Genomic DNA, 27,865 nt, shown 5'->3' with positions numbered 1-27,865 from the left:
GTGCCTCAACACAGAAGCTTCTAGGTCTTGTGTAGTCTTTACTGTAGCTCCATAGCTCCATAATATTTAAATTGCTTTTTTCTTATTGTTTCCAATATTTTCTCCTTAACATGGGAGCTTTGAACTTGGTATTATATTCCTTCTATTTCCTAGGGGAAATTTTTCCTCCTAGGATTTCATTCAGGTGGTGATTAGTAGATTTTTCCTATTTCTGCTTTGCCTTCTTTTTCTAGAATTTCAGGTCAATTTTCCTTGGTAATTTTTTTTATAATATTGTGCCAATATTTTTTATTACAATTTTGAGGTAATTCAACTATTCTTTATATTATTTTTCCTTGACTTGTTCTCCAGATCAGTTGTTTTTCTGATGACATGCTTCATGTTCTCTTCTATTTTTTTATTTCTTTGACTTTGTTTTATTATTTCTCGATGTCTTAGAACATCAGTACTTCCCTTTACCCAGTTCTAGTTTTTCAATGATTTTCTTCCTTAATTTTTTGACTCTCTATTTCAAGTAGGTTGACTTTCTTTTCATAACTGTACTCATTTTTTTGTTTTATTTTCCCTTGATCTCTCTTATTTGATTTTTAATGTCCTTTTAAAAGTCTTCCAAGAACTCTTATTGTACTGGGGACCATATGACTTTTCTTATTGAAAAAATGGCCTTTTTAGCACCATTATCTTCTTAATATGAACCCAGATCTTCTATCTCCATAGTAGCTATCAATGGTTTGGTTATTTTTCCTTTGCTTACTCATTTTTATTTTTTTTTTTTTGTTTCATTTTATTTTTAGCAGTATAACCAAGTTCTAGTCCCAAAGTATGGAGAATAATGCCCCAAGTCTGAAGTCCTTCTTGTTATTTTCTGTAATCTGTTCCAGGGTTCAACTTTGGCCCCTAAGACCCAAAGGCATACTATCCAGTAAATGATCTTGCTCCTTTTAATTCCTTCTGTAGCTGCAATTTACAGCTTTATAATTTAAAATTTACAATTTTTACAAATTACAAACAATTGAATACAAAATATTGAAACCGATATGAGAGATTTTCTTGTCTTGCTGCCAGCAGTCTCCCAGCCCCTCAGCTACCATATTTACCATCTGAATGTTAGTTCATCTCCCTTCACAGCAGCAGCCTAGTCTAGCTGTTTAGCACAGCTATGCTTGGGGTTCTTCAGCAGAGAAAGAATGCTCTTTCAATCTTTCCTACTCCTCTCGGACATCAGATCACCACACTGTTCAAGAGATGAAAATTTCTAAGGCTGAGGCTGCCTCCCAACCCCAACTGCCCCCAGGATTTGTTGTTTGTTGATTTTGCAGAGTTGGCCAAGAAGTGTTTGCACTCACTCAGGCTGAACCTCTATCCCAGAAGGTCGTCTTTCCTGGAAGTCTTCTTAAATTATCTTAGGAGAAGAACTATTTTACTCAGACTTTTGTTTATTGCAACTTTTCTATATTCCCTCTGATACAATGTTCTGTCTTTTTGTGTGTGTGGAGAAAATCTGGATAGTTGAAAGTTTTCTAACCTATTTTGCCATTTTCACAGAATCATCTTGGAAGCCCCATTTTTTTATAACAACTTTGATGGGTGAGTTTCAAAAATCCTTCCAAACACTTTAGAAAAAGCAGGCAAAGAAAAATAAATTGCAAAAATAGATATATGATGACTAGTTGATGCATGGATAGACTGTTCAGCCTGGAATCACAACTCTTCATAAGTTTAATTCTGGCCTAAGACACCTAGCTGTATGACCCTGGGTAAATTACTTAAACCCATTTCCTTAGTTTCCTTATCTCTTACAATAAGCTGGAGAAGGAAATGACAAGCCACTCCAGTATCTTTGCCAAGAAAATCCCAAATGGGATCACAAAGAGTTAGACATAACTGAAAAATGACTCAACATCAACAACAGAAGATAGCTCTGGAGAATGTAGGCCAGTCTATTGACTTCTTGCAATCTCTGTTGACCTCATTAGTATCTTTTAATTACAGATTTCTCTTTGACTATCTTTTATAATTTTCAGAACCCCAAAAGACAGAGAGGTAGTCTATAAGTTAGTCCCCTTTGGATCACTGTTAACAGAAATATTATCGAGTTTGCCTTAGGAAGTTGACATTAAAATTTCTTCAACCAATGGGTTGGAGAAATTCTTTTCAATTTTACACAAATAAAGCAAATTTGCATGGGGGAAAGGGGATAGGACATCTCTCTTGGGGATCATTTAAATAAATTAATTCAGGTACTGATTTGACCTTGGACAAGTCATTAAATTATTTGAGCTACTTTTGTTCAATTGCAAAATAAAGAGGCTTTATTAGATAATTGTTAAGGCCCTTTAGAGCTCTAAATCCTATAATTCTAAGTACTGAGTAAACAGCTATAATTTGTACAGTACTGTGCTAAGGCTGTGGTAGAAAACAATATTAAGATCTGGGCCTTTTTTTTAAAGTCAAGATTTAGATGAGGTTTCAAACATCCAAGCCAAGCTAAAATGTTATTGAGAAATATTTTGACAAATAAATAAAATACAATAAAGGGGTTAACATGACATTTAAAAAATAAATCAATATACAGCTGCAGAGATCCTTTATATACCCATTATTCTTTGAGCTTGAAACCATTGATCTAAACTAATCTAATCCAAGGAGGACTTTTTTGGGGAGACTAGATCTATGATTTTATTGGTTGAAAAAACTCTCTCTAGCACTGCAGATCAGTCCCTGCAATGGAATTTTCTGCAGTTTATTGTATAATGAATGTCACTGTGCAGCAATATATAATCAAATGCCCCAAAACAAAGTGAATTAGACAATCAACATGGTTATCAAGCATTCTGGGCTTGCCATTCAAACTAATGTCATTATAAACACCTAATTCTATAAAAGGTAACTTTTTTTCTATTCTATTTCCAGCTTGCATAGGGAGGTACCAATTCTCTAACAGATGTCTTCACAAATTCAGGCCTATTCAATCCAATCCTCTACATGACCTGCATAGCAACTGTATCAGTCTACCCAGATAATGTGTCACCCATGGAGTTATATAGTATGAAAGAAAAATAGGGAATGAAATTCCCATCTGAGATATCCTTGGGAATAGATTTCTATTTGCTTTAATTTTTCCTAAATTAGAGTCTTATTGAAATGAATTTATTTCATGTCAAATACACACTAAGAATTAGTATGGCAACTGGTTCATAGGCTTAATTTAGATCTGGAATCTTAAGACCCAGGTTCAATGGCCATTTCTGCTATTACATGACCTTGAGCCTCAATTTCCTCAACTATAAAATGAGAGCTGCATATGATGGTCTCTTGAAGCCCTTCTAGCTCTGTATCTATCAGCCAGTAATCCCTGGGTCTTGAGGCACCTCAATCCAGAACTGAGACAATGAAAAGGTACAATATGGGAAAGGTTTGGAATTGCCAGGCACCCCAGATATGTTATTTCCCAATAGATACTCTGGTTCTCTATAGTACATATAATTTGATTTATCACAAGATAAAATACCTGTGTACCATGGAGATCACAATTGACCTGTACATTTAGGGGGGGGGGGGGAAATCACAGGAAAAGATATCTTGCATTATACCCTAAAGAAAGATATCTAAAGCTTAACCAGAAACTAAATAACTAAATAAAATGATAATCTGCATCTTTTCCCCATTGCTCACTTTCTCTTTTCCTCATTTTTCTCCTAAACTTTCCCTAAGGTAATTCCCAAACAAGAAGTTCAACAGCCCTTTTTGAAACACCACATATAAATCGATTGGTAAATGTCCTGGAGAAATAGAAGTCTTGCTTTCTAGAAGAAATCTTTTTAGCAATATGAATGCATGTATGAATTAAATGAATGAATGCATGCAAAAGCCTTTATTACATATTTACCATGTGCTTAGTAAAAACTAACCAACTGCTATTCTCCATAAAATATATAGCTAATTTCAGATCATTTTTGAAGCTGAAGTAGACTGAGGGATTAGGGTAGTAAACCTGAGGACTTCCTGCTCTTTACCTTTATCTCCTCACTTCAGTTACAAGGAAATGATTTCTGAATGACCTACAGAGCAAGACAGAAGCCAATAAATGAGAAAGAAAGAGCAGCACCAAGATAGGTCATAAAATAACTTCCTCTTTACCACTTGATGGGTTGAATTTGTGCCTGTTTCCAATATGATTTCCTTAAAATCTGAATTGCTTCTCCTTTTACACATGAAAGTAGTGGTAGGAAACTTAGATTTATTTGTGGACCAGAAGACCTGGGTTTAAATTCCACACTTTGACACCTAACAACTGCACAATTTGGGGGGGGCTGAAGCTCAGTTTTCTTGTCTATGAAGAAGTTAATATCACTTGAGATAGTGACTACATTGACTGCTATTAAGGGTTGCTTCTTGTAAAGTTAAATGTGCTATAAAACGCAAGATATTATTCTTATCTTTCACATGTCTCCCTATTAGATGACTAGAATGCCATTTTCCTCTTGTTTCTCCTCTCAGAACAAAAGTGCAGACTTGTCCTAGGCCACATAACCATTAGTGATCAGAAGCTCTGTCCAAATTCAAATACAACATATGTATGAGTTATCCTGTACTTTTTGGAACCCTTTTGTTGAATTTCAACAATTCAAGAAGAATCTTCAAATTATTTTCTTGAGGCAAAATGTATTACATTGAAGATATTTACTATTTTCCTACTGATCAGGACTTACTGAGGGAGTGAGATGAGTTCAAGGCTAATTGATCTTTGAAATATGAAAAGAACAACTTAGGAAGAAGAGACCCGCCCTGCCCCCCCAGAAATATTTAAACAATTATTTCTATTTTCTAGATATCCTAAATAGCTAGAAAAGAAATTCAAGGTGCAGTTAAACTGGAACAATGGAGTAAAATGAAGGCCAGTGAGAAACAATGATTTATCTAAAGTGTTACATCTACTTAAAAATAGAACTTAGACTAGAATATTCATGCCTCTACTTCTTATGTAGGGTTCTTTCCATTATACCACAATAGCTTCACAATTAGGTTCTTTTGTCAGAGAGATAGATTAAAAAAAAAAAAAAAAAAAAAAAAAAGGTTAAGGAAAGCTCTTATCAGGCAGAATTGTTATGTTATGATCAGATCAATAGCCCTGGTCTCCACAACTAGTCTAGAATTTGGAAGTTAGGAAGTTGAAAAACAAAACATACTCCTTTAGAAGAATATACAAGCCCCAAAGTAGCAAGATTAGACACAAAAATCAAGATGTTTATAAAATATCTGAAGAAATGGTAGCATCAAATAAAGCCAATGTGACTTAGATCTGGTAATGCACATAGAGAGAATTGCTAAAAAGCTAGATTTCACAAGTCCTGAATCATGCTTTGACTAATTTGATCCTTCCCCTTCAAATTTCAAACAATGCATTTTATTGTTGGGATAGCCTGGTGTTTTGTTTTGTTTTTTCCTGACTGGTTGTTTTTTGTTTATTCTGGGTCTCCCCATCTCTCCCAAGCTGCAAATAGAGGGGCTACTCTCAGACGTGGGCTAATTTATCACTTCCTAAGCAAGCCAGCCCTGTCCTACCTCTCAACCCCAGGGACTCACCACAGAGATGTTACACATAGTGCAGACACAGATGCTTCGTCAGCATAGTTCTCTCCAAGTTCAGAACTCCTAAAATTCAAGAGATGTGCCAGCCAGCCTCAGCCTCCCCAATAGCTGAGATTTCCAGCCGCCCAGTCATGCTTATTTTAAAGGCACAGAGACAGTTGTTTCCACTTGCATGGGTTATGTGGGTTTCTAAAAGTGGACTTCAAAAGACTTTGAGTTATGTTTTTTTTTTTTAATTATCTGTGTAATTATAATTAAGTTCCTTAACTTCTGAGCCTCAATTTCCACATTGATTAAATGGGAATACTACCCTTTATCTTACCTACTTCATAGTTACATTATTGTTGTTGTTCATTCAGTCATGTCTGATTCTGTGATCCTATAAACCACAGGATGCCAGTAGTATCCATGGGATTTTCTTGGCAAAAATACTGGAGTACTTTGCCATTTCCTTCTCCAGAAAGGATTTATATTTATATTAACACATTTTACTAATATATACTAATACATAATACTAATATGAATTATAATATAATATAGTTCTATTAGTACATTATATATTATAACTAATGTACTCCACTAAACCAGCTATTAATATATCATTAGATTGTAAGCTCCTTGAGGGCATGGTCTATTTTTGCTTCTTTTTGTATCCTCAGTACTTAGCACAGTGACTGACACATAGTAAGCCCTTAACAAATGTTTTTTGAGTTATTAATTGGTTACCTCAACAGAGGATCAAATAAGGTAGTAAACATCAAAAGATTTTGCTGCATAAAGTATGATAAAAATGTACAGAATCATTATTAGACTAAATTATATTCTGGTGCTAAAGTAAGTTTTAGTTACTAAAACTTACTGTCCTTCATGAGTCTGACAAGTATTTGGGAGAACCTTGAAAGGGAGGAAGCCCAAGAGAACATTAGTTAGAACAAGCTATGCTAAATATAACTTCTAAAAGGCAACGGTTCTAGAGAAATTACAAGACTGACATATTCTAAAAGATACTTCAAAATTTACTTCCCTATAGAAACAGAGAGGGTAGGCAAGGACTTTAGTCTGATGAGTCAGGGGTAGGATACAATGTGGAAGATTGAGGCTATTGGAGGACAATTTAAGCAGCACAGTGAAGCCAGATTTCCAGGAGAGAGATTCCCTGACTCAGGTATATAGTCATCTGCTCTGCAGTGGGCCAGGAGCCAATGTGCCTGGTCAGGCTTCCATCTGCTTCTCAGCTCATGTTAAACAAGAAGCAAACAAAAAAGGAAACAGTATTCAGATCTATCCTTCTCGACAAACTAAATTTTCATCTTAAGGGAGCAGGAGCCTGTGTCCGTCCTGGAATCTAGAAAAGTAGTTAAGTTGAAATCCTCACATAGGAGGTAATATGGTACAGTGGGAAAAGAGTTGATCTTTGAAACTCAGCATGCCAGTATGATTCTCTGCTAAGCTATTTATATCAGCAAAAACTTAGGTCAATCACTAAACCTCTCAAGATTTTTTTTCCCCTGACCTGTAAAATGAGAGATCTGGACTAGGTGACCTCTAAGAATCCTTCCAGCGCTAGATGCCAGGAAGCTAAAAAAATGAGCAAAGTCCTAGAAAGCTAATTACTCATTGGCCATGACATTCCAGAATCTTGAATGTGAGTCCATTCAAACGAGACCAAAAGACTCTAGTTATTTGGAGCTGGTGCTTAGGTTAGATGTAGTCAAGAGATCCAAGGCTCTGTCCTGTCTTTGCCACTAAAGCAGTATGCAACCCAGACAAATCCCTTGATTCTGGCTTACATTTACATATACTTTATTTTTTTTCCACATGAAACTGCAAATCTATTTGTGTGCAACTTGCTATTCCTTTTAAATATGTAATAAATTGAACATATAAATTACTTTATCCATTTTTTTCTTCTCTCCTCCCCCCACCATAAAGATGGCTACTATGAGACATAGTAGATGTGTGTATGTGTGTGTATACAATTCAATATATATTACCTAATAATGTAATAATATATATAATTTTATACAGTTTTATATACATATGTACAATTATTTTACACCTATTTCTATTTATCAGTTCATTCTCTAGATGTAGATGGTGTCTTTCTTTATATGTACTTTATAGTTAATTTGGGTATTTATAATATCCACTTCTTAGCCATTCTTAAAACAATATTGTCATTACTATATACAAATTTTAAACTGTGAGGCATTAAAAATAGCTAATGCTAACTAAGGAACAAAAAGACAGATCAATGGAACAGAGCAGACGTACAATTTATAATAGCAAGCAAATATCATAACATTTTGTTTGACAAGTATAAAGACTTTGGGAAAAAACCTGTTGGGAAAAAAGCAGTATGGCAGAAACTGGGCATACGCTAATATTTTACATCATTTATGTACACTTTAAAGAATGCAAAGCACTTTTATATTTTATCTCATTTGAGCCTCACAATAATCCTGAGATAGGTGCTACTATTATCCCTACATTGAAGAAAAGGAAACTGAGGCTAAGAGATTAGATGACCAGGGACAGTTAAGTCCTGGGCCAGGAATTAAACTGAAGACTTATCTAATTCTAAGCTCATTGTACAATGTATCTACTGTGCTCCCTAATACCTCAACTTCTCTCTTCCAATCTCTTTTTTTTGTTTGTTTGTTTTTTTAATTTCTGAGGCTGGGGTTAAGTGACTTGCCCAGGGTCACACAGCTAGGAAGTGTTAAAGTGTCTGAGACCAGATTTGAACTCAGATCCTCTTGAATTCAAGGCTGGTGCTCTATCCACTGCGCCACCCAGTTGCCCCTCTCTTCCAATCTCAAGTTCCTTATTGATAGATAGAATATAGAGGTTTGACTAGACAGCCTCAAACATCCCTTTAGCTCTAAATTTATTATGACATCTAAAGTCTTTCAAGTTCTAACATTCTAGAATTCTGTTGTAAGTGAAAGACTGGCAGACCTAGAAGGGACTTTTAGGGCTCACTTAATCCCAATAATATGCCCAAGATCATAAAAAGTGCGTGTGAGTGAGTGTGTGTGTGTGTGTGTGTGTGTGTGTGTGTGTGTGTGTAACACATCAAAAATTTGAACTTCAGCCTCTGGACTTTCAATCCAGATATAGGATCTTTAGTTAGACAAACACAAAATAAATAGGCTTTGTGTATTTAAAGGTCCAACCAGACAAGAAAACTTTCACTTCAGTTCTTGCATTTTTGGTGTAGAAAAAAAGGCAATAGATATGTTAGGTTAATAATCCAAATCTTAGTTTTAAAAATTCAGATCCAAAAGGCCCAAGCTCAATCAATTTCATATATACCAGGAATGGCTATTAGGTCAACTATTGTTTTTTCTCCTGAGGCTGGGGCTAAGTGACTTGCCCAGGGTCACACAGCCAGGAAGTGTTAAGTGTCTGAGACCACATTTGAACTCGGGTCCTCCTGAATTCAGTGCTCTATCCACTGCACCACCTAGCTGCCCCTAGATCAACTATTAATGTCCAATTTCAGATATAACCAAAGAGAGCTATGGAAGTGGGGTCTCCCCCAACCTTTGTTCAATTCTAGAAGGGCACTAGAGAAGGAATCAAAAAACTAATGGTGTGCCTGGTTCAAGGGTCATATAGCTGTGTAAAACTGAGCATGACCAAAAATGGAATGCATTATCTTCTAAGGTAGTGAATTTCCCATCAAAGTCTTCAAATGATCCCTGGATGATCATGGACTTTAGAGGGAATTACTACTAAAAGATAAGATGGACTAGATGTTCTCTGAGAGTTCTCCCTAGTCTGATTTTGTATTTATTCTAAGGTATGCTAAGGTAATTTTTTGGAGTCGATGTCATCAATTGTAAAAAGTAAAATTTGGCTAGTAATACCTTTAAGGTCCTTTCCAGCTCTCCATTTCTATGACAATCTCTGATTTAATACAGATAAGGCAGTGTCTTTATTCTGTTTCAAGTTATTGGAACCAACATTGATTGCCTTTTTTTCCCCATAAAAAACAATTAGCCCTAAAAGCAATGTCCAAAGACATCTCTAAACAACACAGCCATTAGCACCTCCATCTCCCTCTCTTCAAAGCCCTCTAGAACCTTGGGAAGAGAAAGGGATTGAGAAAAAGATGGAGAGGACTTACCATGCCCATTGCAGTAGTAAACCCACTTCTCCCTGTTCTGCGTGGGAGTTAAGGATTTCTTCAAACCAGCCTTCTCCACAATGGCACTGGGATCCTGCCGGGGACCTTTCTTTAGAGTCCTTGAGCTCTTCCGAATGCTGCACACCACAATCACCACAAGCACCAGCAGGAGGAAGAGGACGATCATCCAAGGCAAGTGCTCATTGATGTCAAAATGTTTGTGCAGATTTTGCCTAGGGGACCCCCTTTTGGGAGCCCTGATGGGCGTACTGGACCGTTCCCCTCCCGCAGCTTCCATGGGGGGCAGCGGTTTGGGGACCGACTGGATATGCCGGTGGTGGTGACTTTGCTGGTGGTTCACAACCTGAAGATTTGGGAAGGTCTTATTCATACTTCCCCTCTCCTTAGCCAAGGTGGCATTTTTGGGGGCTGCTAATTCCTGGCTGCCACTGTGTACCTTTGGTCTGGCAGAAGCAGAAGAGTTGGATCTTGTTGAGTTCATACCTGCAATAAAGGAAAGCAATTTGGCATATATATTCATACAAACACATTTGGATGTGTTTACTATGTGTTTGACATAGATGTCAAAAGACAGCAGGAAGGAAGAGAGGGGAAAGGAGGGAAGAGAGTTAAAACGAGGTAACGGGAGACTGAGAAACAATCAGACAAACAGCCAAGGAAAGGGGGGAGGGAGAGAGATGGAAAGACTTTTCTGCTCTCCTCTCTCCTGCCCCACCCAGCTTGGTCCAGAGAAAGAAAGATGATTGAATTTGAACCAAATGCTTCATCAAATGGGCTTTGGAGAGAGGCAAGAAAAGACTTTACAATTAAATTATCACTGTCACAAAGACTGGGAGCGGGGTGAATAAGTGGGTAAATATAAGTAGGAGTAAATGAGGAAACACTGATTGCACCTCCATGCAGTCAAATGTTGGATTTAAACAAAGTTGAAAAGGAGAAGCAGGAAGGTCTGGCCATGACTTATGTGGCAGCAGAAGAACATAAGAGTCAAGCCCAAAAGAGCTCAGAGGCCATTTCATCCAACCACGTCATTTTAAAGATAAGGTGGCCCAGAGAAATGAAATGACTTTGCCCAAGGTAGTTAAGTGGAAAAGTTGGGAATCAAATTTGAGCCCTATGACTCTGAAACCTAGCTTTCATTCTACTCTAGGTTATCTCTCAGATCAATTGGATGAAAGATTTCAAAAAGGCTAAATGACTAATAATCCTCTTTCTAACAATTAGGAGCTTAAATGGGCAATCTTGAAAAATAGTGAGGTACGGGATCACTGTCACTGGAGATCTTCAAACACTAACTAGATGATCTACATGTCAAGGGCATTAAAGAAGGTATTCAGGCTTAGAAGCAGGATTAATATAATGGACCTAAGCTCCCTTCTAGCACTGATTCTATATAGGTATATTTGTAATTTCTTACGCAACTTGCTGGGCAGCTAGGTGGAATAGTAGATAGACAGCTGCATCTGGAATCAAGGAAACAATCTTCCTAAAGTCAAATCTGATCTCAGACATTTATTAGCTGTGTGTCCCTGGGAAAGTCTCTTAACCTTGTTTACCTCAGTTTCTTCCTCTGTAAAATGAGCTGGAAAAGTACAACCACAACAACATCTCAACTCCAGCATTGAAAGCTAAACCAAACCTGTTTCCTAAAGAAGAAACTGAGGCAGTTATGCCATAGGTAATATTAAACAGAGAAGACTTTCTCACCTGATTTTCCCTACTCTTTAACCCATTACCGAAGATTTATTCTACAATCAATTCTTCACTATTTAGGGAATTATCCAAACTCAGGGCTCAACTATACTATTGATGTTGGCTTATCTATACTACTGAGTATGGTTTTTCTTGTAACATCATCACTGCCTAGCATTCCCCAAGAGTAAAGTAAAATATTTGGGGTAGACCCTCTCCTAGTAGGTGTAATAAATATTTGTTGAATTGAAATGAGTGGATGGAAAACAACAACAACCAAAAAAAAACTATCTGTAGAGCCTATTTGAAAACGCTTGCTCAGTTTGGGATATTTCTGAAAAGTTCCATGATATAGATTTTCCCTACCAGAATTTTGAAAGACATCAAGGCACAACTTCAATGCAAAGTCACTTCTTGTAGGATGGCTACTTGAGGACTAAGTTTTTTTAAAAAGTTAAAATCACAAGCAGAAGAGAGACATAATATGTCTCATATAAGTTGTGTTAAGTTACTCCATGTTAATTAAATAGTACACATCAGTTTGTTTTATTGCCAAGATTCCTAATTTTCCCATCACTTGCATGACTCACTTGCCTCTCTCATTTCTAGTGAGATCACAGATCTATGTCAGCCCTTGTGTTTCCTTTTCTTCTCTCTCCCATAATCCTCCCATTTCTTAGTGCCTCAATCTTTGTTACATTGTCAGGATTTATAAAACTGCAGTGCCAACTACTTTAAGATAATACCCTTAGGGGAGAAAATTTTAAGTCTACTATCACTCAGCAAAAAAGGGTAAAGTCCCCATGATTAGGTGTTTGGTTGAGAGCTTAGCTGAGAGAGAAAAAAGATGGAAAGTCAACAATTAGACAGAACGCTGGACTTGGAGCCAGGAAGACCTGGCTACAAATCCTGCCTCTGTCAAAAACTAGCTGAATAGTCTCAGGCAAGTCATTTTACTTGTCTGTGCCTCAGTTTCCTCATCTGTAAAACGTAGGGATTAAAATTGAATGGCCTTCAAGATCCCTTTCTGTTCTATATTGATAATCTATGATCCTAAGTTTAATTTACTCCTATAACCAGGAAAGATTTATTATGTGAATGTTATAACTAAAATAAGATCTATGGACTTACTTTTTTAAATCTGGCTCATCCTTTTATATGGATAGCTTAAGAAAAGCCAAATTTTGTAGTCATGAAGAATGGTTCTCTATCCTGACAAGGAAGCAAGAGTTTTGCGGTACATAGTAAATACCCTCAACAGGAGGATTAGTGAATTAGACGGAAACCACTTTGGAGGCCAGTCCAACTTTACCCAGAATCCCTGGTGTTCAGACCCATCCTGCTAACCCACATTTAGCAAGGTCATGGTGCAGTTACCTTTGGGAATGTAAGTGGGAGAAGGAACTTCATGGTATTCCACCTGCTCAGGGCTGGCAAAGATGGCTGTGTCAGGGAAAGACGGAAGCGTGCCTGGGTAAGTCGGGAGCGGGCCACAGACGTTGTCTGTCTCCTTTGTCCCCAGCTTTACCACCATCAGGTTCTGGCTCAGGCAGTTGGTGTAAGTTTTGCATTTCCTCACACTAGAAGGCACATCAGAAAAGGTACCCGAAGGGCACTGCTTGCACCGCACGTCTTCAGTCTCCGTCCCTTTCTTCCGTACACCCCAACCCACGGGACATACCGTGTGGGGGACACAGGTACCATTAGACTGAAAACTGCCAGGTGGGCAAGCGCATTCCCGGTCAGTCAAGGCAGTACAGGGTAATTTCTCAACCATTGGATGTTGGCAAGGTTGACTACAGTTATGGCATTTCTGGATGCCATTCTCGTGCCTGGTAAAAGTCCCAGGGGGGCAGCGGCTGCATACCCTTAGGGTTGTGTTGGTACAGTGCTCAGACACAAAGGTTCCAGCTGGACACTTGTCACAGGTAAGCCAGTGGCCAGTGGCAGAGTCAAAATGGAGATACGTGCCAAAGAGATTCATGGCATCCTGTTCAGAAGTCAGCTGCTTGGGCTGAGCAGGAGTGGTGGTAAGGAATATAAGCTGAAAGAAAAGGTGGGGAAGGAAGGAACAAAAACCCAAGAAGGTGTTAGATAGCAATAGGAAAGAGTGGAATAGAAGACTGATTCCCACCACCACCAAGTTTTCAAAGGACTAAAGATAACAAAAAGGTTGAAATGAATCAGTAAAGAAGCAAACATTTATTGAGCACCACTACATACAAGGCACTGTGGGGAAGATACAGAGATGAGTAAGATATGGTCTCTGTCCTCAAGAGATTTATCTAAGAAAGGAGGCCAGACATATGGCAAATGACTACAATATGTGGAAGGACATAATATCACTACAGGAGATGAACAAAGATGTGATCACAAAGAAAGGAAAGATGAGTTGGAGGGAGGGAGAAAACCAGGGAAGGCTTCAGGGAGAAGGTAGTGGTTGTTCTGGGCACTGAAGGGTGGAGAGGATTTCAAAGGCAGGAACAGAGGAAGAGGGCATTCAAAGTGGAAGGAGCAACATGAACAAAGGCAAGGGGGACAGGGCAGAAAAGTGAGGGGCATGCTCAAGGATGAGCACATGGAGTGGAACAGTAGGAGATATAGCTAGCTGGAAAGAGGTAGATTGGGATAAGATCAAATAGGACCTTATAAATGCGAAACTGATAAACAAGAAACCAGTGGTGGTGGAGGGGAGAACCTTCTGCCCCTTAGTTAATTCTTTTATAGAACACATATTAAAGAGAACATTCAACTGAATAAATTTTCCCATTTCCGCCCCAAATCCCCAAATCTAACACATTTATATAAACTAAGGTAATTACTGTCATTAATCATAAAGGTATTAGCTACTATCTATGTCTATTATCATTATTTGTATTGAGTCAGATCAGTCAACAAATTATCTCAGTACTTTGGAGTTAAGAAGGGACCTTAGATAGCATGTCATCCAATGCTACTTTAACAAATGGAGTAAGTGAGTCCCAAGGACAAAGAGTAATTTACATTAGTGAGAGATTTGCAATTATCCACAAGATGATAACCAGATTCCTTTGTTATCTACCACCTTATAATAGAAATCAATCTGCCAACAAGTATTTATTAGTCCAGCCTCAAAATGTTATTAGCTATGGGACCCTGAGCAAGTCACTTAGCCCTGTCTACCTCACTTTCCTCATCTATAAAATGAGCTGGAAAAGAAAATTGCAAACCACTCCAGCAGCTTTGCCAAGAATGCCATAAAAGGGATCAAGAAGAGGCAGGCGCAATTGAAATGACTAAAGAATAGTCATGTGCCAGGTACCATATGAGTCACTGGAGATATACATGAGCTTTAGGAGAGCATTTCCCAGAAAATTGGACTCCTATAGCATGGATCTTCTTCTATGTTCCATTCTCCCCTCCCCCAATTTCTCAGCTACTCAAAGCCTCCTGAAATTTTTCCAACCTTTCTAAGTCCCACCATGGATGATTTTAATAGATTGTCACTATTGTCTTTGAGTCCCTATGACTATCTTTATTACTCTCAATTAACTTTTCCTCCATGACATAGTATTACTATCAAGACTATGGCAATCAGAAGGCAAAACAAATAGTACTTGACTTGGAATCAAGAATATTTAAGTTCGAGTTCTTCTTTCAACAGTAAATTGGATGTGTGATTCTAGGCAAATCACTTAATGTCCCCAAACCTGTTTCCTCATCTGTAAAATGGGAATAATAACAATAGTACATATGTAACATGGTTTTTATAGGGACCCAATGCTTTACAAACATTAAAGAGCTATATAAATACTTGTGCCACTAGTATTATTACAAAGCTCCTCAATTTCACTATATTCGTACTCTATTTTTTGCCAATCCCAAGCCTACTTGTGTTACAATGATTCCTGAAGAGGATAGCCTACTTATTTCTATGCAACTTTAAATGGATATTATTATTTTAAACAGATATTCCTCTTTCTCCATGGTTTTCTCAGAATTCCAGACACACATGAATCAGACAACCTTAGGTCTAAGTTCCAAAAACCATTTACTAAATGGGTTCTTATGGTCTGGGACAAATTATTCTCTAAGCCCGTTTCTTAATTTACTCTCTCATCCAGTTCTACAGAGACTTTAAAAGAGCAGCTCTTTTATGTAGGACTTACTCTCTGGTCATTGAATGAGACTTCTCAGCAGTGCCCCTTTGAGTAATTGAAATGATCCATCTGAGTCAGATCCATGAACTTATTCAGCAACCCACCCTTTCCTCTAGCCAACTACAGTGAACAATATTAGGTTAATAGAATATTGACTCTGCCTATATTAATTATGACATGAGTCTTGGAAGGCAGTTTCCAAGATCTCAGCTACTTGGAAGTTGAAAGAAGAAAGATATCATCTCTTACAACAAGGTGAACCTTTATGCTACTTTACAGAACAGAAACTCCAAGAAATGGAAAAACACAGAAAGAGTTAAATTTCTAAATTGTCAACTAAATAGATGCCTTTCTGAATGGGGTAGGTAGGAAGTCCAAAGGACAAAAAATGGAATATTATTTGATATCCTGAAAAACTGACTATAAGAAGGTTAGATAGATGATAGCTAACACATGGACATCCATCAAGACAAGCCTCTACAGATCTCTCTAGTAAATAATCTTTACCTGATCTTTTTCCTTTGGGTTGAGTGTTCCATGCCTGGAATGTATCCCTTCCTTACCTCTTACTGAGAGTACTTAGTTATTTAATATCTCAGTTCAAATATGATCTTTTCCATGAAACTTTTCCTGACCCTCTCCCCAAAGTGTTAGTAATCTTCCTTCCAAGATTATAGCAAAAAATCAAAAGTTCCAATCTGGTCTCTAACATTTATTGGTTGTGTGATCCTGGGCAAGACATTTAGCCATATCTATCTCTGTTTTCTCATCTGTAAAATGAGCTAGAGAAGGATATGGCAAACTACTGAAGTATCTTTGCCAAGAAAAGCCCAAATGGGGTCACAAAGAATTGGACGTGATTGAACAAAGCATAGCCTCTGTCATACCACTAGTACTTAATAAATGTTTAATGGCCACTGTAATTACCATTCTCATCATCTTTTCAAAAGTTTGACCATGTTTGTTCATGTTTATCCATAGATTCTAAAACCCTCCTCATATACCAGAGGACTTTCCTAAGGTATGATTCCAAAAACAAATACAGAAGCTCAAACTACCTAAAAAAAAATTACACCTTTCAAATCCTCTCTCTCTGGAGGGAAAGGTTCTTCAACTACCCAAAGATTTCTGGAGGTAGGAAAGGGAAGAATGCTCATTGATTTTTTAATTAACAACTTAAGATCATTTTATGTTATGAAAGAAGAAAATCTTACTTTTCATTACGTTGTCCTATAAATCTTCCGGTTTTTGCTTCTGATTAAAATTTCCTTTCCTTGCTCATTTATTTTCCCAAGCTCATCCCTCAGCATTTCTACTTTGATCACTGTACCAGGTGTTCTGAGGAAGAAAGCCCCCAAACTTCCACTGTGCAAGATGGCAGCTTTCTTTGTCATGTGTCCTGATGGGAAGATTAGACCCAAAGGGCATAATAATAAAGGACCTGAACAGAGAGGGCATGCTGTTCCACTGGATGTAACTTAGCACCTCATTTCTAAATGAAAAGGCTGGGTTAAGGAAGCTACAACATTAAAGTTTGAAAGGAGGCATGAATACTCAAGTTGACTCTCCCTCCCCCCCACCCCCAACCCCCCCCATTTACCTAATACTTAGGGTATTGAATCAGTTAAGACTATATTAAGAAGAGAAAATAATAGGAGTTGGCCCTGGGCATTTTAGCCTAGAGGTTGGGCATACATGTATCATTCTGACGGATGATATATAACTCTGGCTTCTTACCTGATCTGGGAGAATAGCCAGACCATACCACACTGAATATATTACACACACACACACACACACATACACACACACACACACACACACACACACACACACCACAAAAAAACATGATTGCAGAAGGAGTATAGGCTGACAAATTGCTCTGTGCTAGGTTTTGGGGGCTGTGCTTTCTGTTCCTAGGAAAAGTCTTTCTCCAGCTGATTTGCATTTTCTCTAAGTAATCTATTTGTGAGAAGAGGCTGCCCAGCATTTCCAGATATTGAGTAAGGAAGCAATTATTGAAATCATCAGAGATGACTGATGATGCTTCAGAGGCCCACTGATTATTGCATCTCAGAAGGCTATCCTGGCAGTAAACAAAACACCCTTTAACTCTGACTTTACCTCTTCATCTTTCAAGTGGATTTTCCCTTTTTAGTCATTTGGGATAACAGATCACATTTCTAATTAAAGTAATTCTAATGCTGTTCAAGTTGCCTTATAGAGGAAAGTCCAAACCCAGAAGAGAACCCAATTAGACAGTGGGCTTCTATAGAGGAAACTTTTTTTTTTTGATCTTGCAGGACCCATTTACTTCAAAACAATAACAACAACAAAAACTAAATTGAATAGGATCATAAAATTAGGTCTGAAAAAGACTTTGGATGTCAGGTAGACCAAACCCCTCATTTTATCAATGAGAAAACGAAGGCCTGGGAAGGTTGCCCAAAGTCATATAAGCAAGAAGCATTAAAACCTGGATTTGAAGTATGGTCCTCTGATATAAAATCCAGGAAACATGCAACTTCACTATGCCCTGAAGTGACATATATGCAGATGTCTTTGCATAGGTGTGTGTATGTTGTATGTGTACATATATGTAAACACATATGTCTGTACATATACACATAAACAAAAATGTGGATATATATATATATATGCATATATATATATATACACACACATACATACATTCTCACAAGATTAGTGAGAAAAAGATGAAGGGCTGTTTTTGGTTACTTGGCAGCTCTGCAAACACAGAGACAGAATCCAGGATTAGAGAATGTTAAGAGCTGGGATTCATCCAGCATTTCCAACTACGTGGTTAGAACCTATAAATGCTGATCCAATGAATCTGCAAAATCTGCAGAATAAAGAGAAGTTGAGGAAATGGTACAGCCTATTTTCAAAGTGCAGCATTTTATAGAAGGACAGGAATGAATGCCCTAGGTCAGGCAGGTGTGAATAAATAGCCTGTGAAATGCATCGTTGAAGATAGTATCCAGAATGCTGAATTTTGAGATTTATTTGAATTTTGGACTATTGTCATACCAAATAATTATTCTGTCTAGTAATATCTATGTATATATTTCCTTCCTTTCTTTTTTTCCTATATATGTGATTTTTCCTTTTAAAATATTAAGTATAATATATTACTATAATATGTTAATTATTGTTATAGTAATTATAGTATTATAATATATTATATATTATCATTATTATATGTAATATAATATATAACAACATATTAAATAATATTTATATTATAAGTTATTATGTTGTATTAATTGTTCCATATAATAATATAACATAGTATATATAGTTGTATTGTAATTATTATTATAATATATTATGCAATATTTTAGAAGGAAAAACACTGGCATTACGGACTCCCATATCATAGAGAGCTGAGCTTAGGGAAAAGGGAGGAAAAGGGAAACAAGGATAGAATGACTAATTGACTTGTTGAAAGTTAGAAACAGACGATTACAGAATAGATTATCCCTCCATCTCACCATGTACTGCTACTTTACTTATCTTGAGAAGTAGATGAAGATACTCCTCTAGAGATCAAGGCCTTCTCCAACAACTATGAAGCTCTCAATGAGATTTTTGATGGATTAAGATGGAGTAAGGAGTGGCAGCATAGAGGTATAGGAGGAAGAATAAGTGTGATAAGTCCATAAGTACAAAATACCATAAACCTCATTCTTTAAAAAAAAAAAAAATGATGATGAGACCCAATGGCAATCATGAAATAAGAGAAATGATTTTCTACTCTCCCTTGTTCAAGGGCTCTTCAGATTTGGTCATTTCAGCTCTGACACTCATTGGCCTTGTGATTTTAAGCAAACCTCTTCCCTTCTCTAGCCTTGAACTAAATAATCTCCAAAAGTTTCTGCCAACTTTTAGATTTTATGATTGTTGGTGCCCCTTTCTTGCCAATCTCCTGTACCAGTGCCCAGTATTATTGTGTTACTGCTCAGCTGTCGAAAGCCTCTTTCCATCCTTCTCTCTATGAGAAGCTCTTCTAAAGAGAAACTTTATAGAGGGTGTTGCTCTTAGCTAATGGTAAGCCTGGAAAGCCACAAACTCATTTTCACAATGGGTCAATCAGTGATACACATTAAACCTTATCCCTCTTATAAAATATTTAATAGGTGACCACACCAAAACCCAAAAGGAATTGAGCCATAACAATGGAATTTAGAGCAAAAAATTTAGGTCCTGGAGAGGGAAAATTGAAGGACTGAAATCTTCCTGGGACTCTAAAAATGAATTGTTCCCACTATTGGCTAAGAAAGACTCTCTAACTTCCTCCTTTCCCATAGCTTCCTGTGGCCAAAGAGAGGGGTGATTAAAAAAAATTGTTTTTAGAAGACTAAGGGGATCATCCCCTAAAAGGGATTATTTATGAAATGGGAAAACTCATCAGTAAACTCCAGTAGTTAAAAAATCACTTAATACCTGAGTATTCACCATAATGTTGGAAGTGACTCTGAAGTTTTTAGTTAAGTTGCTCTTATTTAAACCAAACTTTACAAATATATACAAAGTATCAATCAGGGACCATTCCTAGGTACAGCAGATACAAAAATAGATCATTTTCTCTCAAAGAGGGCATGAAATATGTATGAATGAGAGAAAAATCTAAAAGGTTTACACAAAATGCAAAAATGCAAAAGCACATTTAGCAGAACCAGGAGAACAATTTATCTGATGATGACAAGACTTAAGAACTTGGATCAATTCAATGACTGATCTTGATTCCAGAGGAATAATGGTGAACCATGCTACCAGCTTCATGAGAAATAATGGAGTCAATGTAGAATTTGACACATTTTTTAAAGAAATGGTCAATATAGGAATTTGCTTTTTATAGCTATCCACATTTGTTATAAAGGATTTTAGTTTCCTTTTTTTTTTCCCATGATGGGTAAACCAAGAGAAAGAGAGAAAATAAATACTTGTTAATTAAAAAAATTTTAAATGAATAAGAGTCAATTTGAAGATGGAAAATCGACTATAGTTTTAGAGAGGGAAAGATCTGGAAAAGCCTTTTGTGTCAAAGTTAGAACATAAGCTTCATAAGGATTCTGATAGGCAAGAGAATGCATTCCAAGTATAACACAGGAATGGGAGATAAATAACTAGTAGGTAGGTCTCTGGTAATTATAGTAGAGTGGTGTCAGATACCATGGTTTCAAATCTTATTTCTGACACTATTTGTGTGGCCTTTGGCAACCTCTTCACCTATTCTTTCCTCTGTATCACGCACCAACATGGGCCTCAAATTTATAAAAGCAGAGCAACAAACAAGAGACAGGGATGCTTAAGCTTGGTTCCACAAAATTTTTTGAAAAGATATTTTGCTAGCTATAATTCAATGCAACTGGTTTCCTTAATAATCCTGTGTAATTTATTTTGTGCATTTAAAAATATTTTACCAGATTTTATTCTCTTAAAGTTCTTTTCAGCTCTAAGTCTATGACCTTATGAAGGAGAATAGTAGGAAAGAAGTTTAGAAAGATATTCTGGAAACCAGACTGTGTAGAGATTTAAACAAAAAGTCAGCAAGTGTATATTTTATCTTTGTGGTAATAAACAGTTACTGAAAATTTTGAGCAAGGAATGTGACAGAGTCAGACCTGGGTTTTAGGAATGTTAGTTTATCAGATATATTGAAGATAAATTGAAGAGGAGAGAAAAGAAATCAAAGAAATGGAGGGAGGAAATAAGCATTTATATAGTACTTACTATGTGCCAGGCACTGTGTTAAGTTCTTTACATATGTGAGATGAATTTGGAAGCTACTATAAGTAAGGCAATTGAAACAACAGAACTTGACAACTGAATGGATATAAAATAGTGAGAGTAGGTTGGAAGATAAAGTAGAGGGTAGAGGTCAAAACCTTTTCTTGTCAACTTGGATGACTAAAGGAGAGTGATATCCTCATAAAAAGTAGGGAAATTTGAAATATAAATAGGCTTAGGAATAAAAACACTGAGTTTTACAGATCTCCATCAGGCAGCTGGTAATGAAGCTCAGAAAAAAATTTAGGGCTAGACATATCAGTTTGGGAATCATGGCAATGGGAAAATTGCATTCATGATAACTGATGAGATCATTGTGTGTTTGCATATTTTACCCACAATTCTAGTCTTGGTCTCTAATTTCCCAGCACATAAAAAAACTGGAAACAGCAAATGAAAAAGGAAGTGAATAGGTGGGAGCTTCCAGAGACAGACATTAACACTAAAAAGCAATAGTAGAGAGCCTGATACAGGAAAAACAGAGAAAGCTATAAAAAACAAGCATAAGAACTCAAAAAAGTCAAGCAGTTTGAAACCATCGAGTGTGTCTTTTAAACCCATAGACACATACCTGAATAGACTATGAGGGCATTATAGTATTCTAAAGTAATAAATGGTTCTAATGAGACAAGGAGACAAAGCCAGAGATACGCTAAATAAAATACCATAATTTGTCCTTTAGAGATTCCCATCAAACTTTTCTTGAAAAAGAGTTAAAAATCTAAAGGAATCAGCTTCAATTAAGTGGGAAATTTAATTCTCTACAAGACCTCTTTTTCTAACAATTTTAGATATTGAGAGAACTGCTATATAAGGGTCCTTCCCATATCCCCTAACACAGTTCTGAGCCCAGTTCTGTTAAAAAAAAAAAAGAGACACACACACGCGTGATTTTATCTCTTTGCAGCTAGTAAGATATATTAACTTATCCTTTCTCATAGAAGATGAGTTTACTATGGAGATAGCAACAAAAAATATCAAGTAGAAATCATCCTCCAGTCTAGTCTATCAATATTGCTATTTAGCAACTATCCATTAGCACTTCCAAAGTAGAATAAGCCCAAGTTACCTACTGCTAGACTATTGTCAGTCTATTCCCATCTTTTCCCTACATCAATTATCTGCAAATCACTAATGGAATGTCTTCCTAAGACACAAATGCCATATTACTCTCTTGCTCAATAATCTCCAACGGTTCCCTAGTCCATTTTCCAGCACAACATTTAAATCCCTCTACAGTCAGGAGATAACTTTCAAATCTTTTTTACATTCATGTACTACTATGCTTTGGCCAAATTTTTCATACATCATTATCCAAATTCGCTATACACACACCCTCCTCTACATACTCACAAACACACAGATATATCTCAATACCTTTGCTTACATTGTCTCCAAGGTTTATTCTTATCTTTCTTTAGCTACTGAAATCACTGCCCAACTTCTCCATGAAGATTTCCCAGATTCCCCATCTCTAGCCAAAAGTGTCCTCTCTCTTTGAATCTCAAATAACACATTGGCTATATTACTCCTTTGCACTTATCACATTCTATTTTACACCATAAAAAGAAATACACACACAAAGACATATAAGTAGAGAAAAATATAGTAATATAGATATTTCATTCATCTCTATACTAAACTGTGAGCTACTAGAATAAAGTCATCTTTGTATTCTCAATGCATACATTGCATGCAGTAGCATGATATGTAGTGAGCACAGTGTATAGGGCTTGTCAGAAGGATCTGAGCTCTAATCTCAGCTGAGATATTTACTAGCTTTGAAAAGTCATTTAGGTTTTTTGAGTCACAATTTATCCATTCAGTAGGGATAATGACAGCACTTAACTATGCAATGTACTTTTTAAACTTTAAAGTGTCATGGGAATGTCAGCTGTTATTTTAGCTCACATTAATATAAGTAAAAATAAACAGCTTAATAAAATGTTCATTTAATTGTTACATGACCATCCTACTACCATTCCTCATTAAAGGAAAAGGCTAGTGTCAGAATTATACATCTTTAGAGCTTTCACAAGTTGTCTTTTCTACAAAGATAAATTCAACCAAAATAAAAATATAAACAACCTGTTTAAAGCTTTATTTTTTGTTATATTTTGTTTTTTTTTTCTTTCTTTAAATTAGGAAAATTGGGAGAGATGGAGAATAAAGATTCAAGGATAAAAGTTGCTCCAGATCACATGCTGATTAGCAGCTGTGTTATATAAACCCAGACTTCTTTTTTCCAGCCATATCTGGAAAGTATCATGAGAGATGAAGGAAAGGGGAGGGGAAGAGATATGAAAAAAGAGATAGAGAGGGGAAAGATAGAAGAAAAGATGAGAAAGGAAAAGATAGATGAGGATAAGTAGAGGAAGAGAGACTGGGAATGGGGGAAGAGGAAGGAAAAAGGGGGAAGGAAAGGGGGAAGAGGGAGGAGGAGAAGAGAGGGGGCAAAAGAGGAAGAAGAGAAAAAAGAGGGAAGAAGAATGGGTAAAGAAAGGGAGGATATAAGAAAAGGAGAAGGAGGAGTTGGAAAGGTGGTAAGGAGGCAGAGAAGGGAGACAAAGAAAGGGAGGAAAGAAAGAAGGAAAATAGGGGGTGAGGAAGAAGAGACAGGAGGAGACAGGAGATTGGAGGTGGGAGAGAAGACAAGGAGAAATGCCTTCTGTTGCTAGATAAAGAACAGTGCCTAGTCTGGTAAAGGCTGATGCAGAGGATGCCAAGCCTTGATCAGTCTGACTATAGAACCCTGAAGGAATAGGGGGAGGGAAGAACATGAGGGAGAGCAAAGAAGAGGAATTTAAGCATATGCTGTTGTTTCTCTCACTTAAATCTGCAATGCAGAGAATTGAGAATCAAGTCAGTGCATAAATCTGGGCACCTGTGATATGTGAAAGATGTTGTTTCAGAATAAATTCTCCAATCCTGCTTGATTTCAGAAATAGATTATTTATTTCACAAATATCTGTGAAGTACCTGCTATGAACAAAGTATTGTACCAGACCCTTAGGAGAGAGGAGGCAAGGGAAGTATAGTACCCTGGCCTGGGAATCAAAATATCTGCATTTGAATCCCAGCTCTACCACTAACTGCCCTGGTGAATCTGGATAAATAATTTCTTCTCTCTGATCTCCTATTTGCCTTTAAACTGAGGGAATTGGATTCTATGATGTTCAAGATTCCTACTATCTGGGCAGTCTAGGACATCTCACTTTTTCTTCTAGACAGTTCTTTTTACTCTCCATGTCCCTTTCTAAATGATGAAGTCCTAGAAGTCAAGGATCCTCAGCTTATCTTTTCTATCTCACTCATTCTATAGTAAGTCACTTAAATGAAAACAATACTTTACATTCTCCTTATAATCAACCTATTTCACAGGATAGTTTTGGGGAAGGCACTCTTTATAAACCTTTAATCTCTACATAAAAAGTCAATACAGGGAAGAGCAGATAGGTAGCAGAGTAGATAGAGCTCCAGGTCTGGAGTCAGGAAGAGCTGAGTTCAAATCTAGACTCAGACACTTATTACCTGTGTGAACCTGGACAAATCACTTAACCATGTTTGCCTCAGTTTCTTCATCTGTAAAAATAATTGAGCTGGAGAAGAAAATGGCAAACCATTCCAGTATCTTTGCCGGGAAAACCTTAAGTGATATCATGAAAAGCTGAATATGACTGAAATGACTGAACACAAGAAAATAAAAATTTATATAGCACCTACTTTAAGCACTGTACTAAGTACTTTATACAAATATTGTATTTACAAATACAAATATTATTTCATCCTCCCAAGAACCCTATGAGGTGGATAATGATTTTACATTTGAGGAAAAGGAGGTAAACAAAGGTTAAGTGATCTTTTCAGTGTTACTAGTTAAGTATCTGAACCTGGATTTGAATTCAGATCTTCCAGACTCCAGCATTCTATCCACTGTGCCACCTTGATGCCTCATTATAATTTAATTTTTAAAATTCTATTAGCCTGTTTAGAGTCCACAGCATATTAGATAGAAGGTCTATTTCATTCAGCAAGATCTGGGTTTAAATTATTCCTCTGGTGTGAGACCCTGCACAAATTATTTAACTTTAAATGTCCCAAGCAACTTTCTAAGACTATAAAGTAAATGAAAAAACTGTTCAACTGAATGGAGGAAGTTTCTTCAGTATTGGTGGTTGAAGCTGCAACCTCACAAGATCCTAATAATGAATCCCAAGAATTGGTCTAATGTATTTGAATTAACACTTTTTGGAAGTTATAATTATATAAAATATAGTAAATGGTTTTAATACAGTAGTAATATGCAATGTAAGTACAAAAAGTTGGCTGTATTAATGAAATGAGAAATATAAATTTAAAGCCACATAGACCACCTCTAGGCCTCAAGGCCAATCTGGTACAATTCTCTCCTTTACAAATAAAGAAACTGAGTTCCATGGAGGTTAAGGGAATCACTTAGAAGCTGGAATGGGGTGGTGGTGAGACTATAACTAAGCAGGAAGAATTTATTGATATAATCTGAGTATCAAGAGACCATCCCATAAATCTCAAATGGGAAGTCTCTAACTTGGAGTTAGGATCTAATGTCCTGGGTTTGAATCCTACTACTATCAGGATGGATGCAATTCTCTCATAAGATTATGCGCTCCAGTTGCCTCTTTTTCTTTCATCCCCCAGTAGGTGCTCAATAAATGTTTACTGACATGCCATCTCAATCTACCACTATAAGAAACCTCATTTCTTTCATGCTCTGTCTCTAAGAGCAAGAGTTCTCCCTTAAAATACAAATAAATTGGGTTGGGGTGGGGAAGGAAGGGGATAGAGTCTCAAGGGAGCTATTCCCTTAACTAGATGAGAGTGAACAGAAAGATTCCATTTTTCAAGAAGAACAGCATGGAGAAGGGACAGGTCAAAAGAAGAAAGAAAAGAAACAGAGCAAGAAAAGAGAAAGAAGCCTAGAACACACTTTGCCTAACTCAAAAATTTTCCTCGAGTACATAAGTGTGACAAATTACAGAGGAAAGAAATAGAATTCTGTGAGAAGTCAAGAGCTTCCTTAATCTTTGGCCAATGATTGGGCCCAACAAAACTAAGTATAATCCCTGAAATCAGAGGATCATAGGGGGCTAAAGATCTGATGATAAAAGTCTCTTATTTTACAGAGGTGTAAACTGATCTTAAAAATCTATGTAGTCCAAGCTTCCCAATTTACAGTTCTGGAAAATGAGACTAGGAGATGTAATCTGACTTCTACAAAGTCTTATGGAATGTCAGTGACAGAATCAGGATTTCAGTCCAGGTCTTGTTATTACAAGGCCAATTCTCTTCTGTACCCCAATACCAAGTGGCTTCAATAATGCTTGTCATATTTGCTTTCTTTTATCCCTGTCACCATCTCCATCCCATACCCCAGTCCCTCAGAGACTTCTTGTCATCTTTTATTCTTCCAGTTTGTAATGTCCTGGCTAGCTTTCTGAAGGTCCTCTTGATAGATCTTGGTCTCGGCAGGATAGTTACCAAGAGGATAGTCAGGAATAGAGTCTAAAGTCTTTATTGTCTCCTTCACAGTCTGTCCCAGTCTGAATGATTCTGTTCCCAGTTCTCTCAGCCCTTAAATACCCTATTACAATTACATCATTACAGCATACTGAGTATGTGTGAATTAGAGAACCATTATATCATTAATTACACTGAGTAAACATCCTGTTGTTAAGTATCTTTGTTTCAAGTATACTTTTCCAGAGTCCCAGCCCTCTACATCTCCTGCTTTCTTTTGTTTTAGAACACAGGGGGTCACACCCTCCCTGAATTCTCAGGAAGGGAGGTGAGAATACCAAAGGGAAATGGGGAGTCAAACCAGATACTGTTAATAGGTTTCCTCTGGGCTGAAGGGTAATTGAAACAGGTAGGATTCAAACCCAGGACATTAGAGCCTAACTCCAATTTAGAGACTTCCCATTTGGGATAATAAGTAAGAGCTAGAATGACTGCATACAATTCATTATGCTGAGTGGACCAAAAAGGAGTTCTGACTACTCTCTTTATAATTAAGTCATGAGAGTATTCAGCACAAATGTTATGTTTGGATGTATCTGTAAAAATAGTTGGTCCTTTAAGAGGCACCTTAGAAATCTTTTCTTCAAAAATCCATTGTCAATTATGCAATAGGTGGGTTATTTTTAATGGAAATCCATGTGTAAAATTTGGAGCTGCGATCATTAAAATTTGCCACTCTGGGATGGTTTCACATCAAACATGTGTGCATTGTTATAAAAGGTGTATATCTCATCAGGACTTATAGATAATTGTACTACTCACTTAATGGTTTGTAATAAAATTCTAGCCACAAACACTGGGAAAGGAGTAAGGCTTTGCTCTGGTTGTGCTGGGAGGTTCACCCACTCTATCACACTGTTTCCTTGATGAAGGACTGCTGTGGATGCCTCTTTTGCAGCAAAAATTGACATTTCTA

At 36.9% G+C, this 27,865-nt stretch overlaps 1 protein-coding gene across 1 annotated transcript in view; it reads right to left on the bottom strand.

Moving 5' to 3' along the window:
• The window catches only part of TNFRSF21 (TNF receptor superfamily member 21), a 112,736-nt gene that overhangs the window by 68,232 nt on the left and 16,639 nt on the right, over window positions 1-27,865 (bottom strand). The window contains exons 2-3 of the mRNA XM_074310723.1: window positions 12,818-13,484; window positions 9,728-10,231 (exon numbers count right to left, since the gene is read on the bottom strand). Of these exons, the coding sequence (XP_074166824.1) occupies window positions 9,728-10,231; window positions 12,818-13,484 (1,171 nt within the window). The remainder of the gene's footprint in view (window positions 1-9,727; window positions 10,232-12,817; window positions 13,485-27,865) is intronic.

Source organism: Sminthopsis crassicaudata, chromosome 4 (genome assembly GCF_048593235.1).
Source record: "Sminthopsis crassicaudata isolate SCR6 chromosome 4, ASM4859323v1, whole genome shotgun sequence".
Lineage (NCBI taxonomy): Eukaryota > Metazoa > Chordata > Mammalia > Dasyuromorphia > Dasyuridae > Sminthopsis > Sminthopsis crassicaudata.
This window is presented reverse-complemented; position numbering and strand designations above follow the sequence as displayed.